The sequence below is a fragment of the Hyposmocoma kahamanoa genome, unplaced genomic scaffold (assembly GCF_003589595.1).
Source record: "Hyposmocoma kahamanoa isolate Upper Pololo Valley unplaced genomic scaffold, ASM358959v1 76, whole genome shotgun sequence".
In the NCBI taxonomy this organism is placed as follows: domain Eukaryota; kingdom Metazoa; phylum Arthropoda; class Insecta; order Lepidoptera; family Cosmopterigidae; genus Hyposmocoma; species Hyposmocoma kahamanoa.
Genome location: NW_020653900.1, coordinates 6,024,284 through 6,042,854, shown reverse-complemented (window position 1 = coordinate 6,042,854; position 18,571 = coordinate 6,024,284). Strand labels below are relative to the sequence as shown.

Genomic DNA, 18,571 nt, shown 5'->3' with positions numbered 1-18,571 from the left:
CAGGCACTGTTTTAAATTCAGTTTTAAAACTTACATTTCCATTGAAACTGGATTTTAAAACACGACGTAAATATTTTAAAACAGTCGTTAAACTTAACATTTTTTTTTGGAAATGTCGCTACCTTTCCACAACGATATTATAATCAATAGTTAGAAATAGGTGCGCTTAGTGGACAATGTTTGCTTATTAAAGATCCAATCGTAACAAAATTGTCAAAGAAAAGGAGCACTTTAACTACCACGGAATTAAGGCAACGGATTTAAAGCAAGTAGAGAGTCGTGGGTTCAAATTCGGACTTGCACCTCCGAGTTTCGGAATTTAATTTGCTGTTGAAAGCTGTTCGCTGAAGTAAAACATTGTGACGAAACCGGCACACATCTGCGAATAATAATAATAATATATTGGGTCCGCGTGAGAACTACAACCCAAGTTCTCTCATTGTAAGGGGAGACTTGTGCCCAGTAGTGAAACTCTATATACGCTAACTATTATTATAGATCAAAATTATATCAAGTGAATGAGGGCGATTGTAGATATTACACTGTTCATTAATAATAAGGAATAAAAAAAATATATATGAAATAGTATTGAAAACAATTTTAATAACTTTGTAAATATGTATTATACATTGATTGTAATTTACTTTTGACATAAAATAACAAAATAAAATAAATGCATTCGAAAAAATTAAAAAGACCTTAATTCAATGACAATACGTACGTTTTTCTTTGTACATTATTTTGTTCCTTCCACTCACAAGATTATTGCTTTTGATATAAAAATTTTATGTATATTACAAGATTTTTATTTCTTAAATAAGTTATAGAAAGGTATAAGAACATACGTCAAAATTGACCTTGAATTGATATTTTCCCTAGAATATAAAAGCTGATAAGATTTTGTACGATCCTGAACGCAATTTCAGGGCCTAACATTACGCTCCAATGCCCTTAAGAATAATATTAATAAGGGATCCTTGTAGACTACAGAGCCATGTCAATGATGTAAGTTTTTCTATTATAGATGCACGGTCTGTAAGGTCTATAAATGGTGCAAATCTAACTGGCTGTTCCTAGTGTTACTACAGGTAAAAAATAATAGTACTTTTCATCCAAAAAAAATCCTTTTCTTCTCATATGTCAAATTGTAATTTGCTTTTTTTAATAAACGTTATAGAAAGTATTTAGGGCGTCTGCTTATCATTCCAGATGTGCCACTCGTAATATCATAGTTTCCTGAGAATGTCTTCTTCGTCGCCTCTTCACAGACGCTACATCGAAGTTGTTTCATTCATCTTTCTCTAGAGTATGAAGAATGTAATATATGTAATAATAATATCGGTAAAAAACCCCTTAGGGTGAGATCAGACGAGAGTAAATTAAGCGACTCAAAAAACGCGACTGCCAAGTCACAAAATTACGCTCGTCTGGCCTCACTCTTAATCTTTGTTACTTAAGATACACTAGTATTCCTAGTTATTAGCCGATTGTAACTTGATTTTTATTAAAATTCTTCAACTCTAGTTTCGAGCAAGCCAATCTTCTGAATCTCACTGGCGATGACGTCACCGGGCTTGAGGTACTCTGGTGGACTGCGGTACATGCCCACTCCACCTGGAGTACCGGTAAGTAGAATATCACCTGGGAGTAATGTCATTAACCTGGAAAGGATAAGGCACCATTATGCTCTCATTTAGTTCAGGACAGTTTAACAACATTGTTTGTAACGAAACTCAGTCTAAAAGTTTCTAAAAATTCATAAATCTTGAAGATAAATATGGTCAAGGATATAGGAGATGTAATATTACAAAGACCGAACAAACATAAAGGACCAGCAACTGTTGCCTAAATGTGGCTGCCGCTCTACTCGTATTTTTTTTTATTTGTTCGATCTTTTTATCAATAATAATAACAAACTGGGGGGTAGTTTCACAAAAAAATAAATTAATATTATGGTAGTAAAAACAATGGTACTCAATAGGAATAAAAATATTGCAATGTATTAAATAATGTGTCAAACAACCTCACCAATTGCCTAGTTTAAAACTAGAGAGTTCCCAGTATTACGAATACCCAGAACACTAAAAATAATAATCAGCAGACGAAACTAGGTGTGACAAGCTGTAACATGGCTTAAAAAATAAAATCATATTACAATAGTGATGTGAATTAGTTTTCGTGAAAAAAAAAAAATTTTTAAGGATTTAGAAAAATTACATTTAACAATGTTTATACAATTTTATCTTATAATTCATGCTAAATAAAACTTTAAAATGTATAATATCTGAACGTAGAACATAATGAGTCTTCGGATTATATTTTTCCAATTTTTCAGAACTTTGGAAAAATGTTATTACTTATTTGAAATTTTTCGGAAAATTACTCAACACTACACACTCATAACATTTAAAATTCAAACATATTAGCGTCCATTAAGTATAGATTAAGTAATTCTGTAACTCAACGTATACAATAAGGCCTAAAATTTACAATAGATTACCTGATGAGGTCATCGAAGTGACAAAAGGTCATTTTAAATTAAAATTAATGTATTGGTTGCTTGGTATGACGTAATTATTTAAGTAATCTGTTATATTATTGAAGAGCAATTATTTTAATTATTATTATCAATATATATTTGTGTGTTTTCTCTATTCACTATATACAGCGTTATTTATAAAATAATAACCTCGCAGGGCTATATTACTAACATCATAAACAACAATTTTTGTTCCATGACTTTTAATAATACATCAGATTTTACTTTCATATAAAAATAAAGATATTGAAACAGATCGCTCTAAACGATGATAATGCTGTGCAGTAACAAAAGGAAGTGCTAGCGTACAAGCCTTAGGTGGTAAGCGACACGTCTACCCGTAACAATTGCAGTGCCACTCAGAGCTTCAAATAGCAAAGATCTGAGGGACACTGACAATGCGTCCGTCACCCTGAGACATAAGTTAACAAGTCCCGTGTGCCTGTAATTAAAGTGTGCGACGGAATTGCATAATTTGATTCCGCCTTCCCCTTTCCATCATCGGGGAACTAGACGAGTGTTGGCATTCCACCCCTACGTTGTGGATATTCCCAGGATTCGCACGAAGCGTTTCGCTTCCACATTTAGGCTCAACTCACACTGGCGCAGAGCCGAAGCGTCGCGTCGCGTCCTGGTTTTCAACTACAACGCGTGGCGACACGCGTCGTTGCGCGACGACTCTCGCATTAGCGCGCCCGGATCACAGCGTGGTCGGTGTCTGACATCTCACTGCGCGCAAGGAACGCACGGCGACGCGCGAACCTTACTAATGGGAAAATAGAGATGAATGTGCTATAGGCGAAAAACATGACGCGTCGCGACTCTTCGACTCTGCGCCAGTGTGAGTTGAGCCTTATATGGCGAGCGGCTAGGCAATGGAATTCCCTGCCTACTGACGTATTCCCCGAACGCTATAACTTGGACCTTTTCAAGGCAAGAGTGAATAGGCATTATTAGGTGTGCGTGCTACATCGACTACCTCATCATCACTTTTCATCAGGTGAGATGGTGAGATGGAGGTCTAATACGCACTTATTTTTAATAAAAAAAAATTCACCAGCATCTTCATCTGTCAAAACCGGAACGCAGTAATGCTAACATTACTGCTTGACGGGAGAAATAGATAAGGTGGCAGTACGTTCCTGGACGAACTCTTTCACAAGAAGCTATACTGCTACTAAATTCACATTGTACTGCTAATACATTCACAAATGCAAATAGAAAACAAAAAGGGCTAGCCTGGGCTACCACCTTTTAATTCAATACAAAATTGTAAATATACACAAAAACTTACGAAGAAATCCTCTCAATAACATCAGGTATTTTATGTACCAGTTGATTAGTGTTGCTCTTCTGTTTTAGAGTTCCATTGACACTGCATTGTATGTTCAACGTTTCAGGGTCACCAAGTTCGTCTGACGTCACGATCCAGGGACCAATTGGGCAGAAGGTATCCATAGCCTGGAAAGATGAGTAAATATCATCTAAGTTACGCCTATTCGTGCACAAGGGGATGACATAAGAGTTGGGCTCCACTTAGAGTCAGCCTAAGCGTACTGAAGTACCGAGACCGTATAGAGTACACACGTTTACCATGGACGAAGAGTTGAAGCGTGCGTGCGAAAAAATAGAACACATGTCCATGTGTTCTATTTTTTTATATGTAACTAGCAATTTTAATACTTTACTAAGGTAGTAAAAAGCTCTTAAAATTGTAAGTAAAATATACCTATTTAGTTTTTATATTTTTATTATATTACCTTTTTCATTTTTCGAAATTATTAGGATAATATTATTTATTAATTTATTTTTATTGTCTTTGATAATTATCATGGTAATTACCACATAGTTCTCCATGAAAATTAGCAATAATTATCCATGCTTGTTCATAGTTTCATCATCATCATAATTTTGCCTCTTTAATTTTTGACTAAAAATGACAAATAATGAAAAACTAAATAAACACGTAGAAAAAAACTTTGGTAAAACGATTTGGCTTTCGATTTTTTTGAGACTGACATTTGACACATTTGGATACGTCTGATAATAATAATCATTAGCATTAGCTAGCGGTAGCATTTTGTAGTTCCAATTTTAACTTTTAACTGCCTCTGTGGCCGAACGGTTGCCAAGCCGGACTGCCACGCAGAGGTCCCAGGTTCGATTCCCGGGCCGGGAGAAGTATTTGTATGGCCTGCATTTATTTCTATCGTGAGTTTGGGTGTAATTTGTGGTTGTCTATGTGTGTGTCCATGGCACCCGCGACACAGGGTTTCCCTAGTGCGGGGCCATGTTGAGTGTGTGTGTTAAAAAAAAAAGAAAAAAAAAATTAAATATGGAAATATCAAGATATATCAAGGTGTATTTAGCAAGATAATTATATGATAATTATCAATGATATTTACCTACTTTATACGCATTGCTGGAAGTTTAGGTACCTAAATACACTCGGCCTCTAAAGATTACCTTGCCAAGCAGAAATTGTCCACCGTTCTTCTCTTTCTGCCAGTCTCTGGCACTGATGTCTTGTGCAACTGTAGCCCCGAGGATGTAGTCTTTTGCATTAGCCGCCTTTACGTTACTCGCTGTTTTGCCGATAACTAAGCATAGTTCCACTTCCCAGTCCACTTTCTGGTAAAAATAAAGAAGTATAAGTTTAATATAGCGTGAAATTACTACATTCTGGTGATTTACGTAATAATAATAAATTATCTTTCAAGAATATGTTGCGCAAGCACCTGTTTGACAAATGACAAATTCAAAACTCATGTTGCTGTGACTACGTATTATATACTATTGTAATATATGTATATGTAGGTTTATAATAAATGTTTATATTATGTTATTTATTTTATACCACACAAATTATCGATTAGCTTATACATAGCATATTTTTGTTCTTCTTGTTTAAGTGTAGCAACAAAGCATTGTTTTTTTTGTTTGGCCCAATGGTTGACTGGTAGAAAATGCCTTACGGCATTAAGTCCGCCAATTTACTTCATTGTATTGTAAATTTAATTTATTTTCTAGTAATATTACAGACTCATATAGTTTAGTAAAAACACTTATGTCGTCTTAGAATGAATACCTTTTAATTTTTTCTTTCATTTTTTATTCTACTACAGCTTAGAATAAAATAAAATTTAGGGATAAAATCGCTCAGTGTAAATAACGAAATCTATTGCTTATTTAACAACGTGTACTCCCCGTTCCATTTTAGTGAATAATGAGCCTTAAGTGTAAATGGCTTTAAATCATATATATGTCGCTCTCAATCTGTTTGTGTGTCATAAGAAAAAGCTAGACAAACCTAATGTGATACCATCATATAATTCCATCTTCCTGCCCACCTACGCATGATTACGGGTCTCAATTCGCTGCAGTAATTGACCTCAATTTGAGACGTGCTGAGGCCAGGGGGACCTCTGATTCATGACACGCATTTTTGACCCTTGTTCGTCAGGTATTTATTGAATTCGAAATTGTACACCAATTATGTGGATCTCCACAACCGATCTCGGTTGATATCAATTAGGCATACATTTCTTGATCACAAATAAGACATTGTAATATAGATTTGAAGGCTTGACGTGTTTCGGGTTTTTCTGAAAGTTATAATATCAGAAGAATAAAAAGTCAAGGCGTGAACTTTTTATTCTTCTGATATTTCAGATCGATGTCATGTTTATCTAGGCAGGTAGGTACAGGGTCAAGAGCACGTCAAGCTTGACACTAAAGGTTTAAATTTAACTCTATGCCGCTTGCAATATGAACGGTCCAAAGTCCAAAGTGTCAAGCTTGATGTGCTCTTGACTGTACATATTATGTGAAAGTCATACTGTGATAAGAAATTTGTAACTCGTGATTATCATAGAAGATTCATACAATGAATACAAAAGGTCAGTTACATAAAGGTTATTTTTATGTGATTGTTTTTTGTTATAAACCGACTTCAAAAAAGGGAGGAGGTTCTCAATTCGACTGTATTTTTTTCGTGTGTATATATTACGATTACTCTGACATTTATGAAGCGATTTCCATGATTCTTTATTTGTTGGAAATGAGGTACCTCATCAAGATTTAAATTTGAAGAAAATATTCACCTCTATGGGTGGGAACTTAGGGGATGAATTCGACTTATTTAATTTCACCCACTTTCTATTCACCGATTTAAATAAAACTTGGCGCATAGATGTAATTCCATTGAAACTACAATGTTAAGGTGACAGGTTGGAACTCTTCAACAGTATATTATAGCAGCTACCTTGTGTTTAGGCTGATATGATACGTTTTGATGAGGACTTCCATATGCGTTTAAGTTATCGTTGAGACCGCGGATAAACAAACTTTTGAGATCGATTTTTTTTTATAAAAAGTTATATTATTGTATAAGGTTACTTTACATGTACGACTTAATTATAAATCCATATAATTTCAAAATAGATATTATTGTGTGAAGAAATAATAGAAGCGCAGCGAACGAAGCCATCACGGGCGGAATTACTCGGAATTTGAACTAGCATAAAAATACATTATACAGAAATCCGAATGTGGAACTGTGGAAATAGAAAAATAAGAAAGAGCATGATGTTAATATTCCCGTAGTTATTTTTTAGGACGAGCTATATTAATAAGTCTGACACGTGTTTGTTGTGATGTTGTTGTGACGATCTCCGTAGTCGAGTAGGTTGCACACCGTTTTTCATCGTGTCGCCATCTCTGAGGTCCCGGGTTTGATCCCCAGCCAGGTCAATGTAGAAGAACTAACTTTTCTATATTGTTTCGGGTCCGAGTATTTGTGGTGCCGTCGTGGTTTCCGATTTCCATGGCACAAGTGCTTCAGTTACATACTGTGGGGTCAGAGCAACGTATGTGATGTTATCTAATATATATTTTTCCTATATCACAGAGCATGCGCAACTTTGTTTTTTGTAGCTACGACCATTTCTTTGCGTCACGTAAAAATCCTCTACCGAACAGTCCCGTTAGTGGGCGCCGGACCTTATACAAGCTTTTTAGAGTCACTTACCCGTGTAACATTCGTCCTTAACTTTACTGCATCACAAGGTCCGACAACGCAGCTGGCAAACTTGCCGAATATCATTGGCACTGCAGGAGGTGTCAACTTCTGTTCCTCGCAATGATCTTTGTAGTTCAAACCGATGCATAAAACTTTATCCATGCCTGTGATTGGCGCTTGCAACGTCACGTCGCTGAAAGGTATGGTGGCTGGAGACTTTGATTTGAGTCTGGAGAAGAATTGAGGATGTAAGAAGTTTAGTCCAATAGTACGACATAATAGGTGGTGTAGTCACATGCACTGATTTTTGGGTATTGATAATTGGGAATTTAAAATGTTAAGGTGAAATAAAACATGTTACATAAAAAACAAACGCCAATAGGATACTGCGTAAGTAATCTTTAGCATTTTAAAGCAATTTTTGTAAAAAAACGTTTAAATTCCAAAATAGACTTAATAGGTCCTGTACCTACTTTTCACCTACAGATATCACCGCTGCTTTTCGATAATACATAACCGCAGGTTACTTGATAGTTACTACGTAACAGATACATCACTCTCATACAAAATCGAAAATACCTACGCATGACTAATGACACCAGACGCGAAAGACGAACCTAAGCACGCGCTCAGAAAGGTGAAAATAAAGTAGTCCGCCCAGGTGCAGTAGTGCGGAACCGAATGCCGGCGTTGTATAAGGATTGTAACGTAAATGACAGATATGTGCTTGCACTGTCGGCGATACACTCATCGGTAGGCACTTATCGCTTAACCTCGAGCGAGAGACGGAGCCCTGATTATGATTAGGTTTATGTTATGAAACCTAATGATAATGTGCCTGACGACCACACCGATTGCCTGGTCTCAAACTAGGGAATTCCTTGTACTATGAAAACCACAGTAATGGAACTCACTCTGGGGCACTTTCCAGAACACCCAGACCAGAACCAATTTAGAAGAGTCCATTTCCTAAATTGGTCCTAACGGAAATCGAACTCGGGACCTCCTCATCCAGTGCCCACGATGTAAACCGCTGAGTTCAACAAAATAGTTAATGTTGCCCTGTTTTATTGCACAGCTGTGTGCTCAATAAATTTCATTTCGGCGTCGAGACATGGGTGCACACAGAGGAATGCATGCATAAAATCAGAGTAGCTCAAAGGGCAATGGAGCGTGTCATGGTCGATATTTCTTTCGTCGACCGTATACCCAACGTGGACATACGACAGCGTACAAATTACAAAAATATATGTCGGTATGCGGATCGCGAGCCTAAAATGGAGATGGGCAGGACAAGTGGCTAGGCGGGACGACGACTGATGGACCAAGGCGGTCACTGAGTGATATAATGAATATAATATAATATAGTGAATAGAGTCAAGATTAGTTTTTGCTGCCGTGCCCCAAACCTCAATGAGGTAGTCTATGTGAGGTTTAACAAGGGAATTATATATTTTATATCTAATTTTGTGTGGGAGACATTTGACGATGTACATTTGACATAAGAGATGTCAATTTAGATTTTATTTTATTAATATGTTGTTTAAACGTCGTACAACTATCTAGTACCAGACCAAGGTATTTTTCACTGTTATTTTTTGAGATTGATTGATTATTTATTTTAAGAGGATCGTGTCTTGTTATCTTTTTATTTTTGGCTGTAAAGATCATGTAACTTGTTTTTAAAGTATTTATAGTCAATATATTGCTTTGGAACCAAGCATTCAATAACTTTAGTTCATTTTGAGTATCCTTTATTACATCATCTACTGAATGTCCGAAATAAAAAAGACTAGTGGCAAACAATGTTATATCACCTTTTAACCCTATTTCTTTGATGCTGTTTATGTAAACAAGGAATGGTAATGGTCCCACTATCGAACCTTGAAGCACGCCGAAGGTAATCATTTGTGTCTCGATTTGCTCTGATCCAATTTTAACTATCTGATAAAGGTTTGATAAATAACTATATTTGTAATTTTCGGTATCTGATCTACTACCTGATTTATAGATGGGTGTAACTTTAACGATTTTCAAGCTATCAGGAAATACTCGTTGATTCAAGCAATTATTGATACAATTGGCAAGTACATAGACTATTAGACCCTTAACGCATTTTATGTGCTTTGTGGTCATCCCATCTAGACCAGCGCTCGTGTTAGGTTTTAAATTATTTATAATTTTCGCGATCTCTTGCAATTTGTAATAAAACAGCAAACTGGAGCACGTGGCTCCAGTTTACCGTTCCATAATCACGCTATTGCAATTTTTTTTGTCTTGTTTTGAAATTTGATTTGCTAGGATTGAACCAACATTCAAAGTCAAAGTCAAAGATTATTTATTCCATATGTAAAATAAATTTACACTTGAAAACGTCACATTTAAGCTACTGCTCGTTCACTACGCTGACCTCCCTGAGAAGAACGAGCAAGAAACTCTAGGGATTGCTCTTTTCAAATAAACTTAAATGCTATGGAATACACTTTGAATCAAATTTGTGTGGATTCTGGAGCCATGTCATCTTTCCATACATCTTTATCTAACACGTAGTCTTCAATTTTGTAATATGATTTTTCGATCAAAATATTTTTAATGTAGTTTTTAAACTTAGGAAATGATAAACTTACTATATGCTCCGGAATCTTATTGTAAAAACGTATACAGTTCCCCATAAAAGAGTTGTTTACCTTGGTTAAACGAAATCGTGGTACCATGAGTTTGGATTTAGCTCTAAGGTTAATATTATGGATATCTTCTTTCTTATTGAAATTATGTATATTTTTACGGGCATATAAAATATTTGAGTAAATGTACTGTGATGCCACAGTCATGATACCAGTCTCCTTAAACTTTTCTCTGAGAGATACCAGAGAGCCTAGACGGTACACAGAACGAATCGCTCGTTTTTGCAATACAAATATGGTTTGAATATCTGCCGCTTTACCCCACATGAGAATCCCGTAGGACATTATACTATGGAAGTAACTAAAGTAAACTAGTCTAGCAGCACTAACATCGGTAAGCTCACGTATTCTGCGGACTGCGTATGCAGCGGAACTTAATCTGCTGGCCAGGGACGATATATGTGGAAACCACTGAAGTTTACTATCTAAGGTCACTCCCAAGAAGACTGCTTTATTAACAAGGTCTAACTTTTCTCCGTTTATTTCTATGCTTGGACTAGTCGATTTTACGTTAGGTAATTCAAATTTAACACATTTTGTCTTCTTGGCATTAAGCAATAAATTATATATAGTATTATATATAATAGTTAATGTCATGTCATGTCATGTTTTAAAAATCAAGGATGTGTCATCAGCAAACAACACTATTTCGCAATGGTCCTTAACAAAGAATGGCAGATCATTAATATAAATCAGAAATAAGAAAGGTCCAAGTATTGAGCCCTGCGGAACACCCATTTTTACTGGAGAACCAAAGAAGTCACTCCATTTATGTCTACTTTCTGAATTCTACCGTTGAGATATGACGAGACAAGTTTCGACGCCTTGCCATTTACACCGTAATGTTCCAGCTTCCTAATAAGAGTATTATGATCAACGCAATCAAATGCCTTTGAGAGGTCACAGAAAACACCAATAGCGTTCTGGGACCCTTCCCAAGCATCAAAGATGTGTTTTAGTAACGCTACCCACGCATCGCTAGTCGATCTACCACTAGTAAACCCGTATTGTTCACTATGAAAAATATGATTCCTACCGAAATAGGACAGTAATTGAGTTAGCATAACCTTTTCGAATATTTTACTTAAAGCTGGTAAAATTGAAATGGGCCTATAGTTGCTAGGATCAACTTTCCTACCGCTTTTGAATAAGGGAATAACATTGCTGTATTTCATTAAATCGGGAAAAACACCTTCGTCAACGCACCTATTGATAGCTACAGCTAACTGTGGGGAAATGAGACTAATAACTGAGTCTATAACTTTAGTTGACATGCCCCAGAGATCTTCAGTTTTTTTAACATGTATTGACTTAAAAGCTTTTATGATGTCTTGTGGATTAACATGACGAAAATTAAATAAACTGCCACAAACGTTAACATTTTCCTTTAGGAGATCAATAGCAAGTGAAGGGGAGGAATTTAATGATTTTGTAGTGTTCACAGCAATTTCCGAAAAGAACGATTCAAAAGCTTGGGCTACTTTATCTTTAGATTTTATAAGTTTGCTGTCTAATTCTAAAACTATACCTCTATCGTGTAGTTTAACCCTGCCTGACTCTTTATTTATTATGCTCCAAGTAGTTTTAGATTTATTTATCGATTGTCTAATTTTGTCGCTGTGAAACTTAACCTTTTTGTGTAGCTGCTAAGCTACACAAACTTTTTTAAATATTTTCGAATAAATTCTAACATATTCTATGAAATTGGAATTAGTATTATAAGTTTTCATAGCATATAGCTCATACAAACGAGACCTACTCTTATGAATACCTACTGTTGCCCAGTCATTGAATTTAGTCTCTCTATGGAAAGTTAATGTTTTCGATTTAAATATATTGTCAAATTAATTTTTAATTAAACCAAATATCGTGTTATATAAAGTATTTGGATCCTCCGGTATATGGGATAGGGAATTTAAACTATTGCCGATATTGTTTTGAAATCTAATTATTCGTTCTGTGGTAATTGGTCTGCAGAGAAATTGGTCTACCTGCTTGCTCATTTTACAATTAAAAGAAGCCAATTGGCCACTATGGTCGGATCTTAAGCAATTTATTATTGATTTAGAAAGAAGGAAAAAGCTATTTTAATAAACATTCACAGATTGACTTTGTATTGGTTATATTTTTTCCTTCTGAGGACTGTAATTTATTTGCAGGTGAAGCTTATAATGATAACAAGAGTTTCCACATTTTTGCTGCAATGTGTTTACATCCGTTTTATTTTACAATTTTATTTTTAATGCCTGCAAGACAAATGTTTTTCTTAGTTTTGAGGCCCACCATAAAACTATCAAAATTAATTTATACATATCAAACATTTTTTATGTAGCTTAGAACAGATTGAAATATCCATTGATTTAATATATTTTATATATCAGAGAAATGGAATCAATCATTGCAAAAGATGACTGGATAGATTTTTTGCCTGCTGCTTTTGCAAATTTAAAATATAATTTAAATACACGCCTATTTTATAGACAATCATGAAAGATTCTTAGGAACTGATATTCTTTGACAAGATCAACTTCACTATAGCAAGTAAAGTTTTCTATAGAAAAATTGCTCTTAATTGTGTTTTAAAAAAGACTATTATAATAAAGACTGACTGTCATGTAGCCAAAAAAATTTTTCTACAGGTAGGTGTAATCCAGCTGAATCAAACGAATTTTTACTAAGTGTTCGATCTTTGTATTAATAATTATAACAAACTAGTGGAGTAATTTCATAAAAATAATTGAATAACAATTCAATGCAAATTTAAGCAAATCTAACTGATAATTGCAAGAAGAAGCCTCGAAGATCGAGAAGAAGAACTTACAAATGATGTATTTTATAAGTTCTATTTTAGATTCAAGATTTCTACAAATTTTTAAACCCAAATATATTTTTATACCAAATATATGTATTTATATTCAAATACAACGAACATATTAGTTTTAAGAAAGGTTTTTCATTACCTTACATGAGGTATTTAAACTTGCTCGTCGATTTGCACTTTAGAAACGATAAAACACTGTGTCGTAAGTCAGGAATATTTTTTCTAATATACCCATGTTACAATAAATGTTGATAGTATAAATTGTACACCATTAAACTTAAAATCTATTAGTATTAAGAGAATTGTGTCTTATGTATGTAACGCTTTAATAATTTGGTTTTAAAATTGTTTTACCAAGAACAGCTATCACGGTCTATAATGGTAAGTTGTTACAATTTAATATTTTTTGTGTCTTTTAATAAAGCCATTGTATTTGCCTTCCAATAAAACAAAATTACAAATTTAGATCGAAAGTTATCATTGGCATTGAATAATGTACATAAATTGATGTGCAAATGTAGGAACATAAATTAAATGGGCTGTTCAAAAGGACTCTCTCCATAACCTTATACTGACTGTGCTCCCTGTATGTCTGACTCATCCTGGGTGTCAATCAGCTAATATGTCTACACTCTATGGCACATCCTTTCACTACAATGACAATTTAACTTAATAAAGATTGAAATTTGTGGAAAAATTATATTCATGCAGGTGTTTAGATATCTGGAGTCAGCACAAAACGGCTATACTATGCTACCATACAACATTTTCATGTTACTTATACTAAAAAATTTGTTTCAAAAATTACTTTGATTAAAAGAGCAACCCCTGGAGTTTCTTGCTCATTCTTCGCAAGGGACTCAGCCTTACGAATGAGCAGTAGAGTTTAATTAATGTGCCGATTTCAAGTGTAATTTGCTTACTTAAGGGAGAGTGCCCACCAACTAGACATACATGTATCATTATTATATTATAGCCGAATCATTCAAAAAGAAATTTTGGATTGATTTTCAACACAAAAATAAAAAAAATATGATTAAATTAAAACACGAACTATTCATACAAACAGTAAAAAGATTGCTAGATTTAGCAGACAGGTTCTTGTCAGTGGAGTAATCACCAATCATCTTTGTTCATCACCCCACACTATTACATGTTTATTGGTAGAGCTGACTTTTGATATCTCATATCAACAAATATGGAACAATACTGATAAGGAAAATAACATATTATAAAAAAGCATTTTATTATGTTCAAAAGAAAATAAGTACTTACTGCTTAACTTTCTCAATACCATCACGTTTCAATATCTCTAAAAGCGTAACCGGCAATGTAGAATCAGCCTTGTTTATGTCCACAACTTTATCACCGTCCACATATCCAGCTCTGATTTCATTAGGGTTGCTTTTATAAGAAAACTGTATTAACTTCATGTTTCTACTTTGAGTTACAGAAAAATGTCTTACCGCAGTGAAAGCTAAAGAATTATTGACAATTTCTCTTGCGAAATACGTTTTTAGGCCTGTTACCGCGCGGCCAGACACGAGAGATATAACACTCATGGTCAAGGTGAAATATAACGTCACGAATTTGTTTCGAGAATTACGTAAACAATTGTATAAATTATTACGTAACAAGCGTAACTCTTCTATTAATGCAGTACAAAATTAAACTCACGTTGTTACATAGTAAATTTGATTAAACTAATACACATAAAACAGTACTCTGCCCGCGAAAGGTATTTAAAATTCATTTATCAGCTGTTATCAGGACAGGTGCGCTCAGTATATTGATATAAATTCATTCTATGGTTCAAAGAAAATGACAAATGGCTAAGAACACGATTAGCCTGTTGTGTATATTTTGGACTATTCAATTTGAAATTTATAGGAAGACGTAAAAAAATAATAAATAGTAAAGAATCATGAAGCAAAAATAAATATTATGTGGGTCACCTTAGTCTTGTTCCAGCACAAAATTTGTAAAGGTATTTGAACAGGATTCTTTGACAGCGGAACTGTTATTATTTTTGCAAAGGCAACAGCTATGACAGGTTCAGCCTATTTAATTACCAATAGAATGTGTACATACCACTTTCATTTTAGTAGTTAGTACTTTAGTAATTCTGAACATTTTATGTTAGGTTAGGCACAGAGTCGAAGCGTCGAGTCTGCGCCAGTGTGAGTGGACACATTTGTTTAGTTTAAAATAAAAATCCACCGATACAATATACATTATTTTATTATTCTACAATTTTTAAAGAACTTCGGCTGGTTATTTTGGCGGTATAGGTTTCATTCTAGTAATTGAAAACTCATCCCTAGTGTGGTATGAATTGTAAGGATCATCTACAAAGTGTTTAGGTCGCTTCCAATACTTTGTCACCATTTTATCCAGCAGAGTAGATTGTGTAGCATTAGTAAATACATGCTGCCTTAAGCGTCTTCTGTTGGGTGGAGATTTTTTCCACAATTTCTTATGTCTGCCTACCATAGGCCTGATCCATATACCCCAGTTCAATCTGAAGAATCTTCTTGTCACCGCCTTCACGGTCTTCCTTTTACCTTTGTTAATACTGAATTTAGTCACTGTTCTTATCGGAACAGGCACTAATTTGTTTGAAATGGCCAGAATCTGTTTATTGTTAACCAAAGAAGTTTTGATTCTGATATCTACATTACTAAAAACTTTGTTTAGCGTGGAATAGCTTCTGAACTCATTGCTTATTATCCTGGCAGCATTGATGTAAGATTTCGAAAGAGATCGTATACTCCGTACAGCTGAAAAATAAATTAGATAACCTCAAACCAAGCAGTCAAAACACTTCACAATTTTATTACGAAACAAAAACTAAAGGCATATTAAGGAACTGAGTACATTAACATATGTAAGGTATATACAGAATAATAATAAAATTAAGTGTTTTATGTATACCAGAAAGAGCAAAGCGAAACATTTTCAAGTTTTCAATTCAGACATTTGTCTTTTTAATGAGTGTGACATAAATAGTGCGGCGTATACGAAATTTTTATTCTGGACTTGAATCATTTAACCATTTCCATTAAGATTTATTCACAAGGTTTTTCTTTATGGACCATGGTGTTACGCACTAGTGTTTTATACTCTGTGCATATATCTACCACACGACTTTAGTCTCTGGATTTTGACAGCCCGAGGTGGAAAGAGATTCGTGCCGAAAATGTTAAAAATTTCGAATCATTTGGCTAATTCAAGTTTAGTTCTGGTGAGTACTTGATTATCTTTTAATTTACTACTTACTACGTTGGGGAGTGCAGTGAATATATGTACAGTAGGTCTCAATCGTGTGCCTCTGATAGTAGCCTGTCTTTCTATGTTTTGATGATCTTACTGTCTGTTTTGTGCTAAAAATAGGCGAAAAAGTTACCGAAATATCTTCTAAAACTTTCTGTTCATTGCTACATCGAGTAATACAAACGTAAACTTTGTATTATTGTACCTTACATAACATTCATTGAACGTCATTTTCGTGAATAACCTATAAAAAATCAAAATACTAGGAAGGGGTACGAGGTCATTATCAGACAAGACCGCTTATCAGATTACGTCTAGGTCTAACAAAAATTAGAACCAATATTTCTGTATACTCCAAACATTGTTGTTTATTGCTTGTACCATAGTTACCTTTAGAACACTTAGCCCTGAAAATTGAAATACATTAGCACATTTATAATATGTGTGTACATAATATATGTATCAATGTCGAGCTATAATTAGCATGTCACATATCACCTGAACTGCATGTTGAAAAATACCTACAGAGTAGATAACATTACAAAAAACTATATACCATATACTCATACTCTTAACTCAGAGTACCTTTTGGCATAGGGCACTTCCAGATCTTTTCAGTGAGTTCTATCAAGAGCTACTCTTCTCCAATGGGGATTAGCAGTCAGCTTCAGCTCATCTTTCCATTTTTGATGCTGACATCCCCTATTTTCTATTGTATAATATATGATCCTCTATTAATTGTATATGATTCTACATTATATTCTATGATATGTTAGAAATTGTAAATGTAAGTCATAGATAAATAAATTATAAGATGAAAAAATATATGACAGTCACTGATGTGATGGAAGGTGCCTAAATTTTGTTAGAATAACTATCAATGACAATAAAAATGGTTTTTCACTATTATTATTGTATTGTTATAACACTCCAGGTTAGGAAACAACTTGGTGATGGATCGACTGCAGCAGCACTTATACTCATGCGAACACCAAGGCGTCGGTATGCTTTGGGGTCAGAGTCACAATTCAAAGAGACATGCCCGCCTCCACCACCTCGGAAGCAGTCGAGAAGACTACTCTTCACCGCAATTGGTGCCACCATTTTGACTGGGTCTGCTATAGTTTATGCAAAGTACGTAAAATTGAAAATTATTTTTGAGGTACAAATATATTTCTAAGTGTTAAGGATGTTAGCCAACAAAATGACTTTGTTTCGCCTCAAGAAAATAGCGTAGCTTCATGCTACGCGATGCTACACTATTTTCTCATACAATACAATGTGAAAATTCTTTTTGTCATGTTGCTACAATTTAAGGTCTACATTATTATTCATATCTTACAGACACAGCCCAGAGACGCGAAACTGGCTTGAAACAAATGCCCCTTGGGCCCACAACGTAGTAGCCATTGTGTACCAGGAGAACGAGACATACTGGGACTTTACATCCAAACAATTTTCCAAAATATACACATCTATAAGTGACTTTATGTTTGGAAAGGTAATATAGTATAGCAGAATAGAAATTGAGGGACACATAGTAAATAGTAGGGTTGTCACATTATTAGTTTTTATTATGGTATTCATTACGTTACGTTATTCTCTTGCTATTAAAATAATCATATTGATATTTTTATCAGAATCTTGATTATGAGAGTATGAGCATCAAATAGAATTGAAATCGAGTTTGTATATATAACATTGTAATTACAGAGTGATTGCTTCAATTCTATTATGAATGGCACATGCAACTAAAGTATGTCATGGGATTATTTGAATAGGTACATGCGTGCATACGAGCTGCATTGTTAAATTTGTGTGTACTTACACAACTTTTCTATACTTTATATTGGATATTCACCTATTATTTTGTAAAATCGAAGTGGGTGCTTTAAAATTTTAGAAAATAGTCATTATGTAGACTAAGAAAGTGTTTTAGAACGAGCATGAAACGGGCACAACATGCCATGCATATCAAATGCGTGTAATAATAATGAGTGCCTTAAGCTATACCTTACTGAAAATTATGTTTTTATGCAGTCTTTGGATAATTTGAAGAAATAATAGATGGCCTAGAAGTTCATAACATAGTGATAAGTATGTGTATGTTATTATTTGTAGAGTTTGATCTTATTTGAATTTAAATCTCTATAATGTATTTGCGGTTACGGCCAGCTGTCATAAGGGCAAAAACTGATATTATGACCTCTACAGTACTATAAGAATATACATAT

At 34.4% G+C, this 18,571-nt stretch overlaps 2 protein-coding genes across 2 annotated transcripts in view; one reads left to right on the top strand and one right to left on the bottom strand.

Annotated features, from left to right (window-relative positions):
• Positions 1-627: 627 nt before the first annotated feature.
• Positions 628-14,631, bottom strand: LOC113232396 (fumarylacetoacetate hydrolase domain-containing protein 2-like). The gene is made up of 5 exons (XM_026467100.1): positions 14,340-14,631; positions 7,569-7,788; positions 5,006-5,170; positions 3,834-4,000; positions 628-1,661 (listed from the first exon to the last, which is right to left on the bottom strand). Exons 1-5 carry the CDS (start codon positions 14,624-14,626, stop codon positions 1,505-1,507), a joined length of 996 nt encoding a protein of 331 aa, XP_026322885.1. The 5' UTR covers positions 14,627-14,631; the 3' UTR covers positions 628-1,504.
• A 1,589-nt stretch (positions 14,632-16,220) lies between these two features.
• LOC113232605 (MICOS complex subunit Mic60-like) overlaps positions 16,221-18,571 on the top strand; it is a 26,967-nt gene continuing 24,616 nt past the window's right edge. Inside the window, exons 1-3 of the mRNA XM_026467374.1 lie at positions 16,221-16,308; positions 17,272-17,471; positions 17,682-17,846. Coding sequence (XP_026323159.1) covers positions 16,264-16,308; positions 17,272-17,471; positions 17,682-17,846 — 410 coding nt within the window. The 5' untranslated portion in view covers positions 16,221-16,263. The remainder of the gene's footprint in view (positions 16,309-17,271; positions 17,472-17,681; positions 17,847-18,571) is intronic.

Excerpts from the sequence above, each read along its gene's own strand:
- LOC113232396 (XM_026467100.1), bottom strand. The coding sequence starts at position 14,626 with ATGAGTGTTATATCTCTCGTGTCTGGCCGCGCGGTAACAGGCCTAAAA. Across the intron at positions 7,789-14,339 it reads GGTATTGAGAAAGTTAAGCA|ACTCAAATCAAAGTCTCCAG; the intron begins GTAAGTACTTAT and ends ATTCTTCTCCAG. Across the intron at positions 1,662-3,833 it reads GTTATTGAGAGGATTTCTTC|GTTAATGACATTACTCCCAG; the intron begins GTAAGTTTTTGT and ends TATCCTTTCCAG.